Source organism: Pholcus phalangioides, unplaced genomic scaffold (genome assembly GCF_987345545.1).
Source record: "Pholcus phalangioides strain wild (caught in Gottingen) unplaced genomic scaffold, Ppha-v1.0 ptg000001l_1, whole genome shotgun sequence".
Taxonomy (NCBI): domain Eukaryota; kingdom Metazoa; phylum Arthropoda; class Arachnida; order Araneae; family Pholcidae; genus Pholcus; species Pholcus phalangioides.
The window spans coordinates 44,362-69,315 of NW_028301594.1; the positions used below are offsets into that span (position 1 = coordinate 44,362).

At 33.6% G+C, this 24,954-nt stretch overlaps 1 protein-coding gene across 2 annotated transcripts in view; it reads left to right on the forward strand.

Moving 5' to 3' along the window:
* The first annotated feature begins 739 nt into the window (after nt 1–739).
* The window catches only part of LOC149089603 (uncharacterized), a 31,955-nt gene continuing 7,740 nt past the window's right edge, over nt 740–24,954 (forward strand). Inside the window, exons 1-17 of one of the 2 annotated variants that reach the window (XM_089252339.1) lie at nt 740–1,007; nt 5,506–5,636; nt 8,532–8,609; nt 9,124–9,179; nt 11,225–11,292; nt 11,402–11,529; nt 14,218–14,401; nt 15,572–15,691; nt 16,119–16,219; nt 16,392–16,479; nt 16,719–16,983; nt 19,123–19,234; nt 19,336–19,462; nt 20,216–20,405; nt 21,109–21,169; nt 22,314–22,488; nt 22,788–22,909. In XM_089252339.1, the coding sequence (XP_089108465.1) occupies nt 5,508–5,636; nt 8,532–8,609; nt 9,124–9,179; nt 11,225–11,292; nt 11,402–11,529; nt 14,218–14,401; nt 15,572–15,691; nt 16,119–16,219; nt 16,392–16,479; nt 16,719–16,983; nt 19,123–19,234; nt 19,336–19,462; nt 20,216–20,405; nt 21,109–21,169; nt 22,314–22,488; nt 22,788–22,909 (2,004 nt within the window). In that variant the 5' untranslated portion in view covers nt 740–1,007; nt 5,506–5,507. The remainder of the gene's footprint in view (nt 1,008–5,505; nt 5,637–8,531; nt 8,610–9,123; nt 9,180–11,224; nt 11,293–11,401; nt 11,530–14,217; nt 14,402–15,571; nt 15,692–16,118; nt 16,220–16,391; nt 16,480–16,718; nt 16,984–19,122; nt 19,235–19,335; nt 19,463–20,215; nt 20,406–21,108; nt 21,170–22,313; nt 22,489–22,787; nt 22,910–24,954) is intronic. The other variant, XM_089252926.1, reaches the window with a different exon arrangement.

A 24,954-nucleotide genomic window follows, 5' to 3' on the forward strand; every position in this document is an offset into this window, starting at 1 on the left:
AGACCCACTTCACAAATTACCGTGGGTGCTAGAGCACCAACAACCCCCCCCCCGGCTACGATGCCACTGCCCGAAAGGGCTGAGCACAGAAAAAGTGAGATTTGCTCTCCATCCTTCTCTCATTTTGAAGGTTATTTTAAACATCTAAGTGTAAAAACTTCTAAGACATGTGAGAAATAATTGACTTCTCTTTGTTGGCCCTCATCCCATTCGGTTCAGGAGACCCAGGGCTTTACCCAGTCACCCCAGCCTGGTTGCGAACCTGTTGAGTGTAAAAACAGGATGAACATCTAAGAAATAAATGTTAAAAGTGCAAATTTTAACACTTAAATTTCCAGTGATCCATGAATTTCACTGAAGGAAGTTCACAACTCTTCAATTGAAACATTTTTTGCTTATGAAACAGACATGTCGATACCGTTGAACTCTACATTTTTCCGCAATATCCAATATTTATTATGAACTAAAAAGAAATACGTTCATTTTCTACATTTCTCTGAACCAATTTTGTTTCCTCTTGATCATTCAAGGCAGTCGCCATGTTGGTTACCATGGATACCGTTCTCTTGTCCTTCAAAACCACCTTGAAGAAGAGGAAATATTAAATGATCCTCGAGATCTCAAAATACAAAGAAACTAAAAACGAAACAACTTTATTAACTTTAGTAAATAAATAAATTCACAAGTTTTGCAGTCATATTTTATAACAAAAGTTCTCGAGAGGTGAAAAGGCCAAAGCAGCTGTCACGGAACGTGTGCGGTTGTGTTTGTTTATTGTTTTAATCGCGGTCAATCCAGACATTTTTACATGGTGTTAAGCATCGATATTTTGATAGATATGAGTATCGAGCGTGTTTATTTTAACCCCTGAGCCGAACAATCAAGTTCCAATCCACTGCCGATACAATATCAATGATAATGGTGCCCGTGATCGTATAATCGACCAATGAATGAGGCCACAGTTCTCAACGGGATGAATTTAAATCACCGATTCTTTTATTAATAAGGTTGTTATATTATCACGGATACAATTCTTCTCCGAATTCGTTTATCTATTTTGTAAATATGTATGTTCATAGCCGCACAAACAATGCTGTATATATGTAATTCGGGCTATCGTAGCCTACGTACCTAGGATAAATGATAAATGGTTGTATCATTTGATCATTTTTGTCGCACCACGGTCATTTTCTTCACACAAGGGCTATTTAGACCGGGACCTACAATTTGTTGCCGATTCCGAACGGCAGGCTTGTTTTTTTTTAATCATCGAGAGGTTGGTGCGTTAACCCCTCGATGGAGGGCTCCCTGCGGTCATGTCGCCGGGATGAATGGTTGCATTCATGCTCATTAACGGTTTTATCCAGTTAATTGCAAATGTATTGCGATAAATTTTATGTAATTAAGAAAATTTGTGAAAACCTCTGAGTAGTTTTCTTTTCTAGTTGAGTTTGTGAGAATAAATTGTATATCCTCGAAGCAAAATCGTCTTTGAAGAGATTATCACAATGATGTTTCAGTTGTTAACCTTTAAGTGGTTCTTAACCTTTAAATAAATTACATTTTGATGCCCAATGAACATAAATTCATATTCTTTTACCGCCCAGTGTTTCCCGAAGTGTGCATCACAGCTATTGGGGCTGCAACCAACCTTTGTCAGGGGAGTCACAACGAGCTGGATATATTGATTTGTGTTTATGTTTACGCTTCAAAGTTGTTGTTTTATAAGTGAAAATATCTATATATCTATATATATTATCTGTTTATAAAAACTATTCCTGGGAGCTGCCAGGTACAGATCCATAGGACCCCAAAGCAGAATGTTCGGCACTGTTCTGCGACGAGCCCTCAGCTGACTGGAAATGTTCTGCTGTAAAAATCCCCATACATGTAATAATGTTTTTTCACACTTTTTCTTAAAATTCTTTCAAATTGTTTTGCGACGTATGTCGCAGATTTTAGCACATTCTGCTTTGGGGCCATAGGAGGCGATCGCCCCTCCAAATTGCTGAATATTATGAGAAAATATGTCTGGTAAATTATGGGACGATCCATCAAACCTACACAATTGTTGCCTCTGCACACACATTGTCCTGAATATGTGCCTACCTTCACTATTTCGCAGATGAAGATGTCTGCATCATATTCATTTGTGGCTGAAGATGTCTGCATCATATTCATTTGTGGCTGAAGATGTCTGTCTTTGCTCATGCATGCATCCAAAAAAGGGAGAGCTATCGCTCATCATAAGATTAAAATAAAAGTATATAAAAATTTGTATGTCCATAAATTACAGAATTATCCTATGAACCTACTCAATGAGTTGTCCCTTCTGACACATTGCTCTGGATCCATGTCTGGGAGCTGCAGATGAGCCATGAGTTGAGCAAGGGAGCTGCGTGTGACAAAAGTTTGAGAATTACTGTTTTACCCTCTCAAACAATCAATATACAGTAGAGTATCAGTTATCCAAGTACCAATCAACTGAAACATCAGTTAACCCAAAGCATTTCAGTTGGGAAATTCCAATATGCTCGGTATGTAGAAGTTCCGCTTGTGTCCCCAAATTCTTTTCAGTGATATATTTCCAAAACTGATGCAAAATATATACAGTTTTGTGCTTAATATCACTGTTTTTTGTTTCATATTGCACCTATGATATTGGTACTATTTTTTTCCATAAATGATCTTTTATCCGAAAAATCAGTTATCCGAACATCCCCAGTCCTCAATTGTTTTGGATAATCGATGCTCTACTGTACATATAAACTTTGGTTCAAGAGCATAATTCATTCCATCAACATGCTCTTAATCCAAAACACTCGCATATCGAAGCAAACTTCCCCATAGGAAAGAGCAGAAACTTAAATGATTTGTTCCATAGCTGTCCCCCCACCAGTCACAATTCCCCATCAAATATATAGTTCATATATATTTGCTGCATATGGTTCAGGTTAATTTACTTTAAATTATTATTATTTTTATTTATTTTGTATCAAAGTCTTGAATGTATTCATTTTATTTGGGCTTTGCTTTGAAATTCCACTAGTATTAACATGCAACCAGAGGGTAAAAAAAGTTTTTCATGGACTAGTACCAAAAATTTTATTCCTGAGTCAGTGGCATCTCAACGAATACTTCCATTGGACCCGAGAAAGAGAGGAGCCTTCAAATTGGATAAGGGTTCTAAACTATTGAAGGTTTTTGTTAATATGGATATGCATTCAATATTTTTTTTTAAATTTGATCTGTCATTAAAATAATGAAAGCCGTCCTAAAGAATGCTTGGGCTTAGCTACTGGACTCATTAAGACAGTTATGATCATGTGACACTCTATACACAATGTATTAACTGTGATCTCCCTAGCAATTTTTTTGCCTATTGTCATTATTTTCTTCCTCATCAGATAGATGATGCTGGAAAATAAAACACCAACCCACTTTTAATTTTAAATCATCTTGATCTTTATGTGTACCATACGTATGCTTTTGCAACCACACAGGTGGCTTCAATGTTTTACTTCAACCATGTATATTGAAATGGTTCAAGAATTGTATAAAATATGCTACTTATTGGTACATTTACTTGTACGATTTCGGTTACATTTGTAGGCTCAAAGCTTCAAATATGTGTTCATTGTGTACATCAATAAAGGAGGAGGATATGATTAAGGAATATCAGGCTGTATTGTACCTATATTAAGTTGTAGTGTTCCATCATATGCTATAGCCTAGGGCTTGATAAATCTGAGGTGTTAGGTTGCTATGGCAGCACCAAAGTTTTGCTGTGGTAAGACCCTCATCTGCCACCGTGAAGGTTGCCGCCATGGTTCAAGGTTCAAACCAGGGTTTAAGCTGGATAAAAAATTCTTTTGCAAAAAAACGAAAATGGGGGAAAAGCTTTAGTAAAATGCCACAATGCTAATGTAATGATTGATGGTTGGATGTCTACTCCTTTTGTACCTCCTGTATGCATTTTTGCAAAAGTGGCTACTACTTCTTTTGCATTCTACGATTTTCTTTCGCATTTTGCAAAAAATACGACCGTAGCTTAAACCCTGGATGTAGATAAGATATTTTCCCCTTATGAGCTTGAGGCGATCACTGATAGAACTGATAGATAGCACCTTCAGTTCCAACCCATCTCATTAATGGCAGTAAATTGCAATATAGATATATGATCAGAGTTAGTGTTTGGTAAAGTCGGTTGCTATGGTGACTAAATACTGTATATAATCATGTATAGGCCTATAAGCCAATTTTTTTTTTGTTAAAAATTTTGGTCCTTAATTTGAGGGAGGCTTATACATGGGTTCTGAGGAGAAAATATGACTCCCACTTTACCAAATCATATTGCTACATGGCCTTTGTAAGGCTAGCTTGAAGATCTGCAACTTCATTGGACTATTTTAGATGTCACTAATGAGTAGAGTAATTTTAGCTATATAGTTGCATTACTAATCAGTAGAGTGATTTTTGTATCTATGTTCAAACCCCACAGAACTGATGATATTAAACCCAAAGCAAAAAGTCAAAAATGTCGTTGGTTTTGATACCCTGTGAACTAACGTCGATTTTAAAACCTTTGGATGTGAGCATCAACTAGCTTTTTTCAAAGATTATTTAAGGAATTTATTGACTGAATGGATGAGTTCCGAAGATAAATGACAAAAAAAAAGCAGTGCCTTAACAAAACCTGTCATTTCTTAGTGTGCCAGTGGATTTACAAGGCATGGAATTCTGTTTCCATCGAAATCATACTCAAATATTTAAAAAAGTATTGTATCAGTGAAATGAATGGAACTGAAGACAACATGAAAATATAAAAGTTTTTCCCTGCTCTAAAATGTACTAATTTTTTAGGGCTGTACACCGGTTTTCATTTTATTGAGGTTTTGGTGGTCCTGAAGTAGTTGGGGGGGGGGGGGGTCGGCTTATACATGAATCTGAGTCTGCTACTACATGAATAGCCCATGTATCTAGTATATAACATATACTGTATATTACCATAATGTACTAAAATCAATATTGGTGTCTAAATTTTTTTAAATTCGATTGCTGAACTCAAGTCCAAGGATGACATAATGTTTTCGGATTTCATGACAATAATGGCGACTTCCGACATAGGCAAAGGGCTTTAAGTCCCAGAAAAGTCAAAAACATATTTAAGGATAACTTTTTTTGATGGGGAAAAACATCTTGGCTCCTAAGAAATTTGTCTGGTGGCTAAATTTTTTCTTGATTTGTCAAGCCCTGCTATATCCTTTAAGATCATTCTTCACATTTTTCTCTGTCAATGATAGTAACCTAGCAATGGATGGTCGTCCAATTTGAAAACTTTTGGTTTTTCCTGTGGCATGTATAGGGAATGAAAGCTGTTTGTTCAAAATGTTACTATATATTTTTTTGTGCATCTAAATAAATATTTATATATCTAAAATTAACCATCATCATTTGCATACTGTCACCTTCAAAGTTATATAGAAAACATATTCGTTTTAACAGGAATGGAAAGTGATGAGTCTTCAGAAAACAACAGCTGTAATGATGATGATGGCGGTTGCGAAAGTGAACCATTTGAAGAAATTCTCTTAGGAAAGACTGTGATAGATGTTCCAGAGTCATTTTGTTCACGGGTAATTGTGCAAATGTCATTTTCATTGATACCGTATTTTCCTGCATATTATCTGCAGATGCAAATTTTGCTACTTTAAGAATAAAATATCATTGAACAGTTCACAGTGGGGTATAATCTGCGTGTGGAAATCTCATTTAGCAACAATGACATAAAGAATAGAAGTTACTGGTCATGTTTATGTAAAAAAATGTTGGTTTTTCTATTCACATCTATTATATATGCCATCTATAAATCTTTAAAAAAGTTAATTGCCAAAATATTTAATTCTATTCCTACCTGTCAGAAAAAATATCTAAAGATAAGACACAGGAGTAGGCGTATGTAATCTGTACTGAGAAATTCCAATTTTTTTTAAATGTGTAATTAGTGGATTATATGCAGGAAAATATGTTAATTGCAAATTAATATAAATTCCTTTCAGTATGTTAAAATAGAAGTTATATCTGTATTTTAGGTGCATTCGATTACAGTGTCCTAACAGAAACCATTCAGAATTTGTAAATTTTTTTGCCTGTTATTTTTATTGTTCTTTAAAGCATAAAAAATAAGAAATATTTTGGCATTTGTCGTGTTATGCAACAAATATCTTATTTTCATGTAATTTTTACTTACTTTAATGTATTTTTTTTTTAATTTTAGCATTTCGTGTGAAGGCTTGATTTTGCTATTTTCATTGAATATAATAGAAAATATACCGTAATGAACCTCTTTATACCTGAGCCACCCTTAAGGTGTGTGTGACAGGTGCGGTCACACCAGGCCCCGCATTTACGGTGATAGAAGTGAAAAAATTTACATGTGTGTATAAAAACATTTATTTTGTAATAAATAAGAAGTTTCTGCTTCAACTGATTTAATTATGAATTTTCATTAATTCTGGAAGTATTTCTTTCATCAATTCTTGAGTTATTTCTTTCATCAATTCTTGAGTTATTTCTTTCATCAATTCTTGAGTTATTTCTTTCATCAATTCTTGAGTTATTTCTTTCATCAATTCTTGAGTTATTTCTTTCATCAATTCTTGAGTTATTTCTTTCATCAATTCTTGAGTTATTTCTTTCATCAATTCTTGAGTTATTTCTTTCATCAATTCTTGAGTTATTTCTTTCATCAATTCTTGAGTTATTTCTTTCATCAATTCTTGAGTTATTTCTTTCATCAATTCTTGAGTTATTTCTTTCATCAATTCTTGAGTTATTTCTTTCATCAGTTTTGGAATTTTTTCTCCCATTAATTCTGAATTTCTATATATTATGGAATTACTTTTCTCATTAATTCTGAATTTTCATCAATTCTGGGATGTTTTTTTTTATTAACTCTGAATTTTCATTGGTGAGTAGATATTTTTCAGCATTCCTGTATATTTGCGATAATTCATAAATCTTTGGATGCCAATTCCTGTCCCCCACAAAGTATATTATATCTGGGCTAAGGTGCCCCCAAAACTATTTTTGCACTGGGTTCTGCATCGGACAAGGGCAGTCCCTCTTTATACCATCACTTTTTTATAGTCACTCCATTCATACCATCAGTTTTTGGTAGTTCTGGCTTAAAAATAAGGCAATTAACAGCATCCCAATATGCTGTAACCAAATTTATGCATTACCTTTATATAGTGTCATTTTGTGTGAAAAATAATTCTTCGCTCTTCCCATTTAATCATTGAACAATCATGTTTGGTTAAAATATTTCTAAATTTTTCTATATTTTGACTCTTGCTTTATGATAATAACGGAAGATAGCTTTTTCATTCACTGTGGAAATGCATCAAAATCATTTCAAAATTTGCTCCCTCCTGTAGCTATTTCAAAGGAAATCTATCTCGTTATCATATAAAAGTACAGAAAAAAAGAGAAAAATTTACCAAGGAGACAATCAATAAAATAACCCATTGTGTAAATGCTATTAAAAATTAGTATGGAAAACAAAATATTCAACTAAAAAATTCAAATTAATTAAATTAAAATAGAAATTCATGGCAACAGAGGAGTGTAATTTAAAAACAGTTCTACATGCTGCATCTAAAAATGTATATTTTTTTGATGTTGGGATCAAAGCAAAAACAACTAGATGCAGCATGTAATTAAATTAAACAGTTACGTTATTTAAGAACTATATGAGCAACAAAAACATTAAAACAAATTTTCTATACCATCAAGTGAGAACACATATTGTTTGACACATTTTTTTGAAATATGTTAAATTAGTTAGTGCTTTCTGGTGGTAATGTATTGTAAAATTTTGGGATAAGTAAAATGTTTCTTCAAAAGTTTTTTATGAGGTAACGGAAGTGAATACATGTTATTTAGTCTATTTGAAGATGGAGATGTATTAAAGGTAAGGAGAATTGACCTTTGAATAGAAGGAGAATGGATTTATAGAAATATAATTGATGTAATGTAAGTATTCCAAGATGTTGATGAAGTTCTATTGATGGTGTAGTGAAATTATTTTTGATGATTTTAATTCTCTTATGAAGACTGATTATAGGGTAAAGGGTTGAAAGGTAGTCAGAACCCCAGACAATTAGACTATATAGCAGGAGTGAGTCAGTATCTATCTTCTGCCCTCAAAACCTTCAGTTAGTTGTGGTTTAGTTTTTCTCATTGTTCTTTACTCAGTAGGATTCTTAAGTAGTATCTGGTAAGAAAGGGGGTGACCAGTGTGGTTGTTAATCATTTATTAATTTTTTTTGCTTTGTTCATTTAAAATCATGAAGATGTTGACTGAGAAAAAAAAAAAATTCCAATGTATAGTAGTTGATGTTGATTATAATAAAAACTCAGTATAAAACGATAATGCAAAATATATTTTTCATGGGTTATATATTTTTTTCACAAACATTTTATTCATCCCTTTTAAAATGAATTTTTTAATCTACTTTTTCTTGCAGAAAGATGTATTTTCACAAGTTCTGAGTTATGATACGTGGGAAAATGTATTGTCCTCTGAGCAGTGCCAAAGGTTATCCGTAAGTGTCATTCTGCAAATGCTATGTAATGGTATAAAGTATTTACAGCATTACATCCACATACATGATGAATTTCAAAAGTTTTGTGAATGTTATTAAATATAAAATTAGGATAGGAAACTTGAATAATTGTAATTTATTATTTGCCATTTAACTTCAACTTGGCGGTGAGAAATTACCAAAGAGTAAATTTGCAACAAATGCATTATTATATTGTTTGTTTTTCTGCCTTAAGCTGAGCTCAGACTTTGTCAAAATCTATGAGGAGATTTAATGCAGGACCATTACCTGCATATCTAATTCACTTCTCAGCAGCTATGTCTAGAAGTTAATAGTGTTCTAGATGTTCCAAAGATCTGACTAAAAGTGTATATGCAGGAAATTTTCATTTGTGTATAATGGGGAAAATCTGGTTGATCATTAAATAAGTCTAGATATTATGCATAATTATTTCCATTTTGGAATTTTATATGGAAAAATGAATTGAGATAAATTTATGTTCTTTTTTTTACAGCAATTTCTTCCAAATTTTCCTGAGAATGATGAAGAAGAAAAGAAGAAAACGGTGAAGTAAGTAAAATAATGAATGTGAACTGCAGTGCAGATTCATTTAATCTGCCCCACATTCAAAAAATATTGCATGGGAAAACTAAAATAAATAAACTGCATTATTCAGTACAACCATTCAATATATTCAAATTTACTGTGTTTGTCTCCATGTTAAATACACCCATATGCATCATATTACTTCCATAATAAACTAAGTAAGTAACTAAGTAAACGATTAGAACATTGTACTTTCTCAGCTGCACTCTTCAAACGGTTTAACTTCAGTCATAAATTTTTAGAGAACCAGAGAGTGTTTCTTGTAATGACTTAAGCGTAACATATACTATTTTCTGTGGTTTTATTGTTCAACATAAATAATGTATGATTCTTTTCGTACATCATCATCATGATTTAATAACATGTATGACCAGTTTATTTTTTTATCTATTGTTGTAATTTCTCAAGCTCTAGTTTTATCAAACCTCACATAAATAAAAACACTAGAGCAAAAATTGAGCCTTAAGTATTTATTAATACTGTGACTAAAATTTTGAATATTGAAAAAAATCAGTTTGAAATTTTTTTTAAATATACACTCATTGCCATAAAAATTTGCGAACCCAGAAGAAGTTGTGAAAATGAAACGAAATTTTACACACGTAAGTACTACGTTGATATAAGTAAGTGATTAGAAAATCCAAGAAAAAGGATCATTTATTGCAGAAAAAAGTACAGATGAACAGAAGTTTTAGTACTCTGTTGGACCCCCCTCTAGCGCGAATGCACGATGCGATACGAGCGGGCATTGAGGCATACAAGTTCCATATGATGTCCTGAGACATCTCGTTCCACAGTTGCTGTAAATGCGCCTCTAGTTCGACCAACCTCGTAGGGTGTCCAACTTGCCGTCCCAAATGATCCCAGATATGCTCGATTGGTGACAAATCTGGTGATAGAGCAGGCCAGGGAAGGGTGGTAATGTGGCGGAGGCAGTCTTGTGACATCCTTGCTGTGTGTGGCCTAGCATTGTCTTTTTGAAAAATGGCTCCTGGGAGCCCTGCCATGAGTGGCAACACATGTGGCTGAAGGATTTTATGGACGTACCGCTGGGCTGTCATTGTGCCATGGATCAATATTAGGGGTGACAGTGTATCGTAAGCAATAGCACCCCATACCATGACACCAGCTGTGGGAGCGGTGTGTCGCTGTAAGGCGAAGGCAGGATTGAAGCGTTCACCATGGGGCCTCCACACACAAACACGATTGTCATCACTGCTCAAGTTGAATCTCGATTCGTCGCTGAAGACGACCTGGTTCCATTCCGTTGCAGTCCAATCCCGTCGTGCTCGACACCACTCCAAACGGAGGCGTTGGTGGGTGGGTGTCATTGGCAGCACACGTAATGGGCGCCGCGATACCAGATGTCCTTCAGCCAGGCACCTTGCGATGGTTCGGGAAGACACAGAGGCCCGTAGTGAATCTGCTGCCTGTGTCTGGATAGCGGCCAATGAGGCAGTTGGCTCTACGCGTGCGTTTCGGATGATGTGACGGTCTTCTCGACAACTGGTCTGCCGAGCGCGTCCTGAACCTGGTCGCCGTGTAAATGACGTCTCTTCTGTCCACTGGTCCCAACACCACCTCACAGTAAAATCAGAACAGCCTAGTTGACGAGCTACTCGCCGAGCTGACCACCCAGCTTCCATCATCCTGATGATTCTTCCCCTATCGAACTCTGACAACTGCTCATATGGTCTTCGACGGCGGCATAACGGCATGTCTACCTCAGCATTTCCTTTGCAAACGATTAAATACACTCCAGCAAGCTCTCCTTACCTCTTTTATACTCCAAGGAGAACGAAGTTCAACGCCCTCTAGTGGCATTACGCAATGTGCAATCACGCTGCATTTCTAATCATTTGCATATCTGCCCGACATGTACCTTCAGGCCAACTTTCGTTTCGATCCCACAATTATTTCTTGGTGCGCAAATTTTTATGGCAATGCATGTATTATTTAAAATGTTTTATTCATTTAACTATATTGCTGCTTTCTTTTTTTAAATTTAGGAAGTTATTTGCCGGTGAAAATTTTAATTTTGGAAATCCGCTGATGCAATTTTATGAGCAACTAGAAGGTAAAAATTATATAAAGATGTATTCATTTTATACTGAATTTAATTTCATAAAATAATGATAAACCCAGTGAAAATTGGTCTAGTACTTATGTTAATTTTTATTTTTCAGCTTGCTTTCTTGCACCAGATATTACTGTTGCTAGAGCTGCTCTTAAAAAAGCTTTGTATAGAGAATATAAACATCAGCAGGAACTGCACCATGTCCGCTTATTTGATAACATCTTAGTTTCACGTGAAGTATGTTTTCATTGCATATTTACATATTCATATGAAGTGGGACAGTTAGGGTTAAAGCTGAAATTAAGTTAATATACTAAGTTACATTTTTTTTTGCCAATTATAAACATACAAACAGAAAATAAAACTAATAGGGAGGAATTCAGAAATCTGAAAATCATTTATGCATGCTATATGTCTACAACCTCTGACAATAAAGTTCGGTGAATAGTCCTGTAACATTAACGTAGATGAAATGTTAACGAAAGTTACCTTAGTGTCCTTCGAAATAGTCACCTCCCATTACTATGCACCGCTGAGATCTCCTATACATGTCCTGGAAACTTTGCAAGAAGTCTTCTTCTGGGATGGAGTTCAAAAGCCTCGTCATGTTTCGTTGGATGTCAGGAATATTGTCAAATCTCTTTCCTTTCAAAGCGAGTTTGAGTCGTGGGAATAGGAAGAAGTCTGGAGGATTGAGATCTGGCAAGTATGGTGGATGTTCAATTTGCACCACCCTCTTTTGTGCCAGGAACTGTTTGACGATATTGGCTGTGTGAGGGCGAGCATTGTCGTGAACAAGAAACCATGAACCTTGTTGTGCATACTGAGGTCCCCCAAAGCAGAATGTTTAGCAATGTTCTGCGACAAGCCCTCCTGACTGGAAATGTTCTGCATTAAAAATTCCCATACATGTAATAGTGTTTTTTGGTTTTTTTTTTGCACTTTTTCTTAAATTCTTCCAAATTGTTCTGCGACGTATGTAGCAGATTTTGGCACATTCTGCTTTGGGGCTGAGGTCGTACCCTGCGTAGACATTTCATGAAACGGGTCAAAATTTCAATGTACCTTGCAGCATTCATCGTCGTTCCCTCAGGTAGAAATTCTTTGTGGATAATGCTTTGACTATCAAAAAAGGTGATTAGCATCGTTTTAATGCGTGATTTTTCTGCTCTGACCTTTTTCCGACGAGGTGATGCAGGAGAACGCCATTCCATGCTTTGCCGTTTCGTTTCAGGGTTGTACCTGAGACACCAGGACTCTTCCTCAGTGATCTTTTGTTCGTTCATTTTCCTGTTCTCAGTTAAGAACCAACGCACTAACGAAGCACTTTGTAAAACAAGTCTTTCACGGAACACAAACGACGCTCAACTGAACAATGGTATGTGCAGCGTTTTGCTTTGCCAGTGTTGCCAGATCGGCCGTTCTGACTTCATTCACCGAACTTTATTGTCAGAGGTTGTATATCAGTTAGTTATTATTGGAAGCTGTGATGTGCCCGAGGAAGCTGCCAGTTTCCCGAAAGAGGCACAGGAACTTCTGAATCTTTTGAACTACTCAGTGATAAGTTTCATTTTAAGTATTATTTTAGTAGAAACAGAGCCTGGTAGACATGCCTTCATATTCAGAAAGCTCTGGGAATGAATATGCAGATTTTGGAAGGTTACAAAGGAGCTGTTCCAGCAAAAAGTTTTAAATTACCTTCTATATGTACTTGCGGTGGGACCTCAATTATTCAAGCTTTTATTAACAGAGTTTCGCATTATCTGAGGTGCATTTATAAATAGACTAGCTGTTACCTACAGCTTTGTTTGCATGTATTTGATAATTTGAAAATTACTCGCCAATGATTCTACATATAACATTTGAACCCCACATGACTCCCTTCTGAGGTTGAATTTTCAGAAATCCTGTCTTAGTTGGTCTTTACATCATTAAATAAATTTACTGACCAAATTTCATATGTGTTTCTTAAGTGGTTTTGGCTCGGTGATGATGAATTAGTCAGGACATGCTATTTTATAGATTTTAAAAAAGTAGGTACAATGAAATGGTGAAAAAGTGCTTAGGGTCAGGGCAAACTAGTTCAACTGAAACCACAGTATGTAATGTGAGCTTTTTGTGTTATGTCAAGGTGAAAGGTAGTTTAGGAAGCATTGAAAAACTTTTTCAATGAACAGTAGAACCTCAGTTAACTAAGTTTTCGATTATCCAAAATACCTTCTTTAAGTTGATTGACAAAAAATCAGATGTGCAGCATACACAAAAGGCTTTTCATCATGACAAACTGGTTCATTTACCTGCTATCTCAGCATTTAGCAAGGGGTTTTCATGCATTACCTGAAGGGAGAGAATTTTAGAGCTTTACTTATTGAACTTTTTTATTTATTTACTATTTTTGTTGCATTGATCAGTAATTTAAAATTGTTTTTGTGCTAAAGTATTTTTCATCATTTTCATCTTTATTTTATTTAATAAATTCTGATAATAATTCTAGTGCAAAGAACTTGAGATAATCGTTTTTTTTTAAGAAACACAGTTTGGTGAAGGTATCCTATGGTAGTTGTGTGTGCAATTGTAGTTCATAAGAAAAGAAAAAAATTGCATTTACATTCTGTCCCAAAAGTTTATAGAATCTCAAAAAAGTTGTTTTTCAAATGAGTGAAAAATAACTTTAGACAAGTCAATAAACAACGAGTCTATAAAATTTTGGGACATAGTTGTCAATGCACATGCAAAGAAGTTGTAATCAAGTGTTTTTGAGAGACAACTAATAGTTTTTCTTCTTGTATTTGAAATCGGTCTCATTTCAACTGTCAAGTAGAACCAAGAGCATTGAGTAACTTTTTTCGTTACTACAATTACTGTTTACAATCAATCTATAAGTTTCATTGATTTTTATAATTTTTTTTTTTTTTTTTTTTTCAGAAACTTATCAAGTCAGCTTACAAGTTGCCTCCTGGTGAGCCTGTTAAAATGCAGCAATTCACAGCAAAACCTAAAAATGCCATACTTAATGAACGCACAAGATTACGTTATTTTGCTACTTTACAGCATGTAAGAGAAGAATGTGGTGAACCTGAAACTTCATCTGAAGATGAAAATTACCCCGGTATGAGTTCCCATAAACTATTACGATTATGACGACAATTTCAACATAATATTATTCTATCTGCACATCACCTTACTTTATTATATTTGAGAATTAGAATTAGACTTTGGTATATGTCTATCTTGATTTGCTAGCAAGTAGCAAATCAAGAACTTTGGGTATTATTCCCATTTAGTTCTTCTCATGTGATTTTTTTTTCTGGTTACTCATACGTTAATTGAATTTCAAGCGATGTTCTCCTGCACTGCATTAAATCACATCTTGTCAGCATGTGTAGAGGGCATCATGATAATCTAGTACTGCCATACTGATATCAGTTTTTAGCCCCAAGCACACATTATTTTGCCCATAGACATCCCCAGTAGCACAACGATATCGATATTGTTTACTCATTATTAAGTCACCCCACTTATAAAGTCTTTTCTAGGTCTGACTGTATATGTAGAAATTACAAACTTTTTTTTAGCATTGTTTCAAGGTCTTTGAAAATTTCTCATTTCCTGTGTAGATTTTTTGTTCATCATTTCTTGCATTTCCCCCTGCCAATTTCCCACAAAAAATTCACATTTTTGTAAAATTTGGATTAATTACTGCACAATCTTTGACCTAACACATACCAAAGAGGTTCCCCAATGATTTTTTCCTCTCCTAAGGAACTGACTGCATAAGCACATTTGTTGCTTATTTGCTACTCATGAGTTCAGATCAGTCTCATGCTGTGCTGTTATCATGTTTGAAATAATTTTAAAATATCTAAGAGCAAAATATTATGCATTACTTCAAAAATTGAAGGCGTACAGACAGTTGGAGTACCATGATGTGTTGTACCAAAGAAATTCAGTACAGTACAAATTCAGTTCAGTAGAGTTTTGATAATTTGAAGTGGATGGGACAGAGGCCACCTCTGATTATCGAAAAAGACTTGTGAGCAATTTTTCGACAGTGGATAATTTGTGTGCTAATAAAAAGAATACTAATATTATTAAAATTTATACGTCATGCACACAAATTATATTTAAAATCAGCTGGTTTGCATACAACAAAGTTTGCTCAACAAATATTTTTCTTTAAATTTCATTATAAGCAGTATCCATTCTATGTTCAGTTTTTTTTTAAAAGAAGTTTTTTGTAATTTTTTTTCCAGTGTTTTAATTATATTATTTCTCTCAGAGAGTAATCCTCCTAAAATGACAAAGAAACACAAGAAACAGTTACAAGTGTTAGAAGCATCTCTCAGTCCAGAGATTAATCGTGTAATGTCTACAACTGCTCATCCTCCTGGTCGTTCAGGTAAATTTTTAAGATTCACTTTTCAAGATTTCATTTACTCTAGCTTAATCAATTGAATGATAAATTTGCAAGTTTTAAAATAAACTCACAGTAATAAGTTAGAAGAATTTGTCTATCTTGTATATAAAATTCTGTTTAAAAAATTGAATTTTATATTCATTAAAGGGTTCTTATTACTGATTAACTAAAGCTTCTGGGTAAAGTCACTAATATGGGTTCTTAGTAACTTGCTTCATGATGATATAATACTGCATTGCATAAGTATTATATCATCATGAATTTTCTTCTGTTCAAGACACTGTTCCATGGGACTACTCATTACCAATTCTGAAAAACCAGTATTTTTATGGCAAAATTTATACTATATTATTAATGCATAAAATATTTAAATGTATTTGGATTTATATAAAATCTGATTTTTTTACAGGTTCAAGTAATTTTTTGAACAGATGTCTGGATATGGAAATATCTGAAGAACGTTATCGAGAAATGTTGCTGAATCACAAGCGCAGAAAAATTCATGAACCAGTGAGAAAGTTTATTATTCTTAATATTAGTTTTAGTTCTTTGAATCAAGTTTTGAAAATTATTTGCTATCTTGTCTGTCTGTATATTATAGAATGCAACATCCAATTATTCAAACCATTTTTAGATTGTACTTCCTTAACTTTTACAAGCTGTGATCCATCTTGTTTTCCAGAATCATCCTGAATTGGATACATCAAAGATCACTTTTGATTCTATAGTAGCACGAGCCAATCTCCCTAAAAGGCCTTGTATCAAATCTGGTGAGTCTGTATTAGCATATACAAGGGTCATGAAAGAAGTAATTCAACTAGTTTGAAATAGGAATCAATCAATTGATTTCATTTTGATAAATGTTTTCCTTCATTGGTGATGGTTTTCATTCTGTCCATGAGCATTTTTTTTAAGCTCGATTAAATGTCTAGCTCATTTTAGATGGATAATGATGCTATTTTAACATTTATTTTGCAAGTAGCTTTTTAATTGAGTCTCTCTGTATTAGAATCACATCCCAAGAAAAAGTCAAAACCACCAGAACCCCCTGAAAAAGCACCCAAAGTGGAAGTTGAGAAAGTGATACCTGATGTCAAACCCATTATACCTCATCTGAGGTCAAATCTTGAAGATATTCTCAGCATAACCAATGCAGAAAAAGGTTCTGGTGCTCCACTGCCAATTTTGCAAGAAAAGGACCTCCAAGCAGAACTTAAAGCTATCAAATTGGAAATGGAGGATGAGGAGGAAGAAGAACACATGTCTGATGCAAAGTAATTTTTTTTAGTCTATTGAAAAAAAAAAGTTCATTGCGCCACATAAAACCAAGATTTTTTTACTTATAAGATTATGAAAATATTAATTTTTATTGTAAAAATTAACTGTTAATTAACTAATAATGACTTAATTCAGTTAACTTGGTTTATTTATGGCATTTTCTTAATAATAAATATTAATACAGCCAAATGTTACTGAAACAAAATGTGACATATTATGAAAGAAGAAATTTTTTTCCAGCAAAAGGGCTATCCTTGGTTTGAGGTACTACATATTTCTGAATTCATTGTTGTTATCATCAAGAATTGTTTGCTGATCTTAAATTCGCAAAAAATAACTGAAATGATTTTTACGTACTGGGGAAAAATCAATACTCCTCCTGGCTAACAACCAATAGAAATTCTGCATACAGTTGGACTAAAAATATTTAACAATAACCTGTTAAAGTAATAACATTATGTAACAGTGGTAATCTATGAAAGCAAAATTATTCCACTGAAAGATAATACAGTAAAACCTGTCTTCAATGGAATTGCAAGGGACCAAGATTTTTTTCTGTTGAACACAGGTTTTTGCTTAATAGAGGTTCAATTATCATAATATGTAAAATTATGTAATGATCTTTTATGAAATTTCAATAAAATAAAACTAAATTAATTGAAATAAAATAAAAATAAATTAATTTAAAATAAATTAAAATAAAGTAAATAACTTGAAAATAAAGTAATGTACATAATTTTGCTTTTTAATTGTTAAATATTTATCACTTGATATGATGCATTATTTATTAAAACACATACATACTGTATTTAATTTAAAATTACACTATATACAGTCCATTACATACAAGTACATTAGCTATTTGCATCGTCAAATAACAAGAAAAAAGCATAAACAATATTGTAAATAAATAAATTTTAATTTTCTCCAATGGTCAATAAGAGAGTTTTCTCAGTGCTGTCTTGACGCATGGACCTACTCAGGCCGCAAAAGAAGAGGTGCCTCAGGAAGATGAGAAATAGTTGAATTTTTCGAGAATTTTCCATGTAGGGCCTTAGAAAAATGACTTGTGAATGTTTTCTGTATGCAGTTTGCACCCCCTTGCTGCCTGACTTTCAGTAAACAGTTTTGTTTCACAAATCATACAAAAAAAAAAAAAAAAACATTAGTCATTATATATGCTGTAAAGCAAAATTAATTGCCACAGTTCTCTCTAGGTTCTGACAGCATCTGTATAAAACTTCATCCTACATTGTTTTTTTTTTCTGAAATGACATTTATCTCTATTTCATCCTCTTTTTTTTGACTTTTTCTAAAAATTTTCACGAGAGTGTCTTTATTTGTCGTGTCAGATTTGTGTACATTGACATCTATGTTTATGTAACCCTCAGCAATATGATTATGAAAAGTGGCTTGCATGCAATTTTGTAAGTCTTGCATATCTTTCAGAAATTCAACCTTTGCACTAATTTCTCCTGTAGAAAAGCCTGCTTTTCCGAAAAAAAATTTGTAACAGTTTCAGGAAGCAATTACCTGACTACATATGGCTTATGAAATCACATCTTCAAGCACAGAAACAGTTTTCGATAATGTAGGGGCGGATGATGCAGGACTCACATTTGCAACCAGAGATTGCATAAAAAAAAATTGGTTCAGCACTTCAACGTTTTGAGTGATTCCCTTGGTTTGGGAACCACTTGTATTGTTCGTGTGAAATTTTCAGTTAAGAGAGTACAATTTTCCTTACCGTTTCCATGTTAGACAGGTTCTGTTCAATCCAGGTTTTTTAATGTGTATTTTAGCATTGAAATCACAGGACCAAGATTTTTTTCCATTAGAGACAGGTTTCCTCTTAATACAGGTTCCGTTAAAGACAAGTTTTACTGTAATTGGAAAATTTATTGCTCCAAAACTCATTTTTTGTACAAAATATAACCACTGTAGACAATTTTATGATATATACAATAATAAAATTTTCTTTTTCTTAGTTTTTCAAAAATATATTTTTTTATTTTTCCTATTTCCTGCTCAGAATGTAATAAAGTTTTAGTTATTTACATTTTTGAAATTAAATGTGTTTTCCTTGCATTGATTTTGATTATTGTAACCTCATTTCATTTTTCTTTACCTGACAGTTTTAGGATATCTCCAACAGTTCCTGATGTGCCACAACTTCCATCAAGTTTCTTCTCTCTTCTCAGGGACATGTTTTGTGAAATACCAGAACAAAAACTTTCAGCTGCAAAGGTAAGTCTGATTAGTTCTGGAAGCTGGATGTGGCATAAGAATATTATTTGCCTTGATCATTGATTCAATCATATGATTATCATTTGTTTATATCTTTTCAGTTGGAAGAGAAGGTGAAAGCATGGCAAGAAGGTCCTGCGGCAGTTCTTCATGACTGGCTGTACTTGCAAAATACATGGAATGATATTGTCCCATCAGCATTAAAGTTTTTGGCTGGGGATCTCATTAGTGAGTTTCTACTTTACTTATATACGTTTGTCAATACTTGGTATAGATCTGTGTGTTTTTCCTTCAATACAAATATACTCTATCTTGTACCAATCTCTATTAGATTTTGCACATACTCTTAGATAACTCCAGACAGTATCTGACTTACATGGATTAATTTTTTTCCTTCAAAATTTCATTCATTCACAGGCAAGGGGTTAGCATTTCCAGAAATAAGTTTTTTTACCAACGAAAACTTCCACCCATATCAACTTAATTCAGAAAGTAATGAATTGTTCTTTAAATGATGGCAGTGAAAGTTTTGTGTTTCATAAGTAATTACAACTTGTATATTTTTTTAGTCATGCAGACTTGTTCAGTGTTTTATAATCATATGTTATTTTATTTATTTATTGTATTATCTATCAATATAAAAGTTCAGGATCATCCCGTGTCTTCTGAATTACCTTGTATATTAACGCAGTAAACTTCCATATTGCAATACTCTATATAATGATGATTTTGTATATGATAGCATTACTGTTTGATCTAAGGAGATTTTTTTATGGCCATAATTAACATTCTGTTAGATTATTGTCCATGACAATAAATCCTTTAAAATTATTTTTTCCCAGTCCTTCAAAATGTTTTACACACACTGCAAATTTATAAGTTTGATATGTGGATGAGAGAAGGTAGGCTCTAATAAATGCTTATAGTTTATGTTTTCTTTTTTAACACAATATTTACTAGAATAAACTATTATTTTTGTAGGTATTCTTCCAGAAAACTTTGTTCCCTTTCTCGATTACAAAGAAAAGCAGCAACAGTGGCAATGGATTGGATCTGGACGTGATTCTGAAGAGGAATTGTTGGTTCTTTGTCAGCATTGGCTTGAAAATAAAGATGACGTATCCCTTGAAATGCTAGAGACATGTCAAGGATCACCCCCTCCTCCTAGAGTGTAATTCTTTTTTCCAAATTTCTACAATATTAAGATAATGACATTGATACAAAAATTGGGGGGGGGGGGGAACTTGGGAGAATTCAAGCAAATTACTATTTTAAGTTTTTATTCCAATTTTTCCTCTATAATATCAGTTTTTTTTTTTTAACAGAGGCCATTGCTGTTTACTCTGAAATTTCAATTTTTTTAAAGCATAAAAAAAGGGAATTGATGAGGCTTATATTATTATACCACTCAGCCTTATTATGTCACTAGCTTTTGGTGCGCAAGTCTAGGTTCAAAGTCTTGTGTGGCATAGATATCCATTAGCACTAGCAAATTCTCTGGACAGATCATACAGATCTCGGGAATATGTGAGGATCACATTAATATTTTTAAAAAAAACCGCTGTTCTATGGACTGATTTTTTACAAATTGAATTGACTCAGGAACTATGTGTATTTACACAATGAGTGTAGGATTTTTCCTGTGTGTTTATTTTGAACCAGTCTGTCAAATCACATGCTTAAAGATTGTGTAGAGAAAAATGCCTGTAGGGCAGTTTCAAGTTGTTTAAGAGATATAATTCATTAATTTATATGAAGTAAAATGATTTGAGAGGCAAAATTCTCATTATTTTTATTTCTTAATTTTTCCTCCTTCATATATAAAGTATATTAAGATGAGTGAATTACTGATTCTTTATGTACTCCTCACACAGAACAACAGAATGGACTGTCAGAGCTACATCAGATGGTGAAAAAGCAGCCTACCAAGAGCAGGTTGGTTTGCAAATGATTAAGTGTAAATTATATTAAATTACACATGTCCAAGAAATAAGGATGGAACAATTTTTTATACATGTTGGAAAAAACTACACACACATTATAGTGACAAACTTATGAAAATACATGATATGTAATTTTATTGATAATGCTATTAGAAACACTTCAAAACTCTATTGCCGTTGCTATTGCAATTCTACTACACATTTCATGATAAAACATGTGTGTTTTATGACTATATGAATGCCGCGAGACTAATTACCGTATATACTCGTGTATAAGCCGAGTTATTTTGTGGAAAAATTCGTTCCTCAAGTGGGGGTGTCGGCTTATACTCGGGTCAGTTTCTGATGAGAAAATATCGCCCCCCGCAATCAGTAGTCATTTTTGTAGCAGTGTTCGAGAGACCAGCATCATTGGTATGGGATATGTTCAAACCTCACAGAACCGATAATGTCAAAGCCGATGTAAAGAAATTGAAAACATCATTGGCTTTGATACCAGGTGGGCTAATGTCGATTGTACAGCCTTTAGATGTGAGCATCAACAAGCCTCTCAAAGACTATTTGAAGAATTTGTGGATCAAATAGATAAGTTCCAGTGATAAAGAAACTACAAAAAGTGGTGCCTTGAAGAAACCTGAGATTGGCCTAGTGTGCCAATGGGTACATAAGGCGGGGAATTCTGTTTCCACCGAAATTATCATCCGATCCTTCAAAAAGTGTTGCATCAGCAATGCGATGGACGAAACTGAAGATATCCTCTTTGAAAGTGATGACAGCCCAGATGAAGATAAAAATGAAGATGCCGGACCCCCTATGATAATCTGATGGATTATACGATGAGCTTGGAGACTCAGAAGAAATGGATTAAACAGTTTGAATCATTTTCTATTATAAATTTCCATAAGCTATTCATTTTGCATGAAAATATAAGAATTTTTTTCTCTAAAATACAAGGATTTTTTGGGGTCGGCTTATACACGAATTTTCAATTTATTGCGGTTTTGGTGGTTCTGAAGTTGGGGGTTCTGCTTATGTACGAGTCGGCTTATACATGAGTATATACAGTAAACAAAAAAATAATGAGAAGAAAATGTTTGATATTAAACAACTTTTATTTTTTAATTGCTATGTTTCAGGAAAGGGTGAGGTACCAAAATCCTCATCGAGCTTTTACATTCAAAGTTCATGGCTATGAATCAGTTGTTGGACCTGTCAAAGGAGTTTATGGTAAAGAAAGCGGTGTCAACAAAGCAAGGGAACATTCCCTTCTGATATCAGATCGTCCCCCGTTTGTAACTATTCTTTCATTGGGTGAGAGTCTTTGCTTCTATCTCAGTCATTTTTTTCCTTATGTTTTAATAATTTATTTATTTTTAGTATAATATATGTGCTTATTTTAATTAGATTTTTTTCCTAATAATTTTTTAATTTTTATATTAAAAATTTAAAATGTTTTATAATTTTTTTTTTGTCAAATTTTATAGGATTAAATCTCTTTCTTGACATTTTTTGAATAGGCATTAACTGCAGAAAAATTTCAAGCATCCCGGATATGAATTTTTTTCCTCACCCTCTAAGCCTCTGACTTGATGCTCTTTTTTTTTCATTAGTGCGAGATGCAGCTGCTCGACTACCAAATGGTGAGGGAACCAGGGCAGATATTTGTGAGCTATTAAAAGATTCCCAATATTTGGCTCCTGCGAGCGATCAGCAGGTAAAAAAGAATGAAAATGTACACAAATTTTTTTTCTTACTTTATTCTTATTATTCATTGTAAGTTACCTTCAGTTTAAAAATAAATGTTAATTTATAGGATAAATTATAACAGAAAAATAGGGAGGGAGTTGAAGGATTTCAGAACATGTTAAACTGACAATGTATAATTAATAGGATAATATGTATACACTGTCTGTACAAAAAAAAAACACACACGCACACACACACATTCGTGTTTGTATTTTTATTATATACCTTTATTGTTCTAGTCATTGAAAAATGTCATTGCAGTTTTTTCAATAACACTTGTTTGCCACAACATGAACTTACACGTCTTTTAACTGTTAGAAAAATATTGTTCCATGTGTGTACCATTGTTCCTACCTCTTTTATTAATTGTACCATTTTGTGTAAACAGACAAAAAATTTGTGGCCAGAAGGAGGTGGGGGGGGGGGAGCTAAATCCACATGCTATGAACATTGACCAATGGACACTTCTTTATTTGTGTGAATTTAGTTTTATTTATTTGTCTGATAACATTTTGTTGCAATGGCATCTTGCACAATGACGATCCTTGTAGCAAGAACCCTGATACATTTAGTGGAATTGATGAGAACAAGAACGGTGTAAGTCTAACTTCCGCTTTTTGTAAAAAATGAATTGGTTCGATAAATATAAACATTGAGTGTAAGAGCAGTAAGTACTATACATCCTCCCCTCATTGGTTCCAGGCATGTTTTAAATTTGAATGAATATAGACGAACAGTATCTTTTGAAACTTAAAACTTAATTATCTTGAATTGAAAATTTTGGACTAGTACTATTATTCTTCCCACAATTAATTTTGTTTAAGCTAAAACTTTTCTTTGCACATATAATCCTGAAATGCATGAATTTTTGCCTTTGTGGTAAAAAATAAAATCTGTTTGATTATGCTATTGCTTATTAAAGCAAACAAACAATTGACAGCAACTCTATCTATATTAATGAGTGGAGAAAAGCAGTGACATGCATAGAAAGTTAGTGCATATTGTTCCCTTTATGCCTTTATGCCAGAAACATGAATGTGAGAATTTTTTTCAAAACCTTGGGAAATGACATTTGAAAATTTACTCAACCCATGTTACTCTATGAATGTTATTTTCCTAAAATTTTTGGTAACGTGTTTCAATAGAGGGATACACATTCACGTTTTGGGCAATACTTAGATAGCAAAATGAGTGATTCAACCAACCGATAAACCAAAAAAGTGAAAATTTTCACATTCCATGTCTCTGGTAGGGGGGGGGGGGTGATATTATTTTTTCCCCCCTGAAATGTTCATTTTACGGGGTATGTGCATTGCAGGGTTAACTCTTCTGTATTTTGCATAATACTGCTATTTTTACTATATTCTGTGTAACATTGTTATTTTTGCAAACTGAATAAATAATAGTAATGTGGTCAATTGAAGCTGGTCTCGCCAGACTCCTCTTCAAAGAGTTTTTTCCTTCCCATAACATAAAAATTCTTGTATTTGCACACAATCCATTACTTCTGACACTTCCAAATTTGGAAGATAGATGGCATCATCTTCATCATACATAGCATCTTTATGCATAATAGTAGACATGAATATTAATTACTGTTGAGTTTTTAAAGTGTACCCTTGTGTAGCCCCCTGCTTTAATCTGCCAGTTTGCCTTTTTTTACAGCTAATGATTTTTTAACAGCCAGACTTAGGAAAAATAAATAAATAATTGACCTGTTAATTCACTTCCAAAAAAGAAAAGGTGCATACCTCTTTGAACTTTTTAGTGATAAGACATATTGAAATCTTATTGTGTTGGTCTGTTGAGATATAAATCGACAGTAAGATAGTAATTTTCTTTTACAGTGAAACTTATATGAAACAGAACATCGTGGGCCGAAATAATTTTCAGTTTTAGACAGGTTTCGGTTTTATAAAGATCCACATCAAAGCAATTATCATCGACTGGGACAATCTTTTGATTCCATTCAAGACTTAGACAGGTTTTGCTGTATTATATTTTATTTTGGCTGCTATAAAATCTATATTC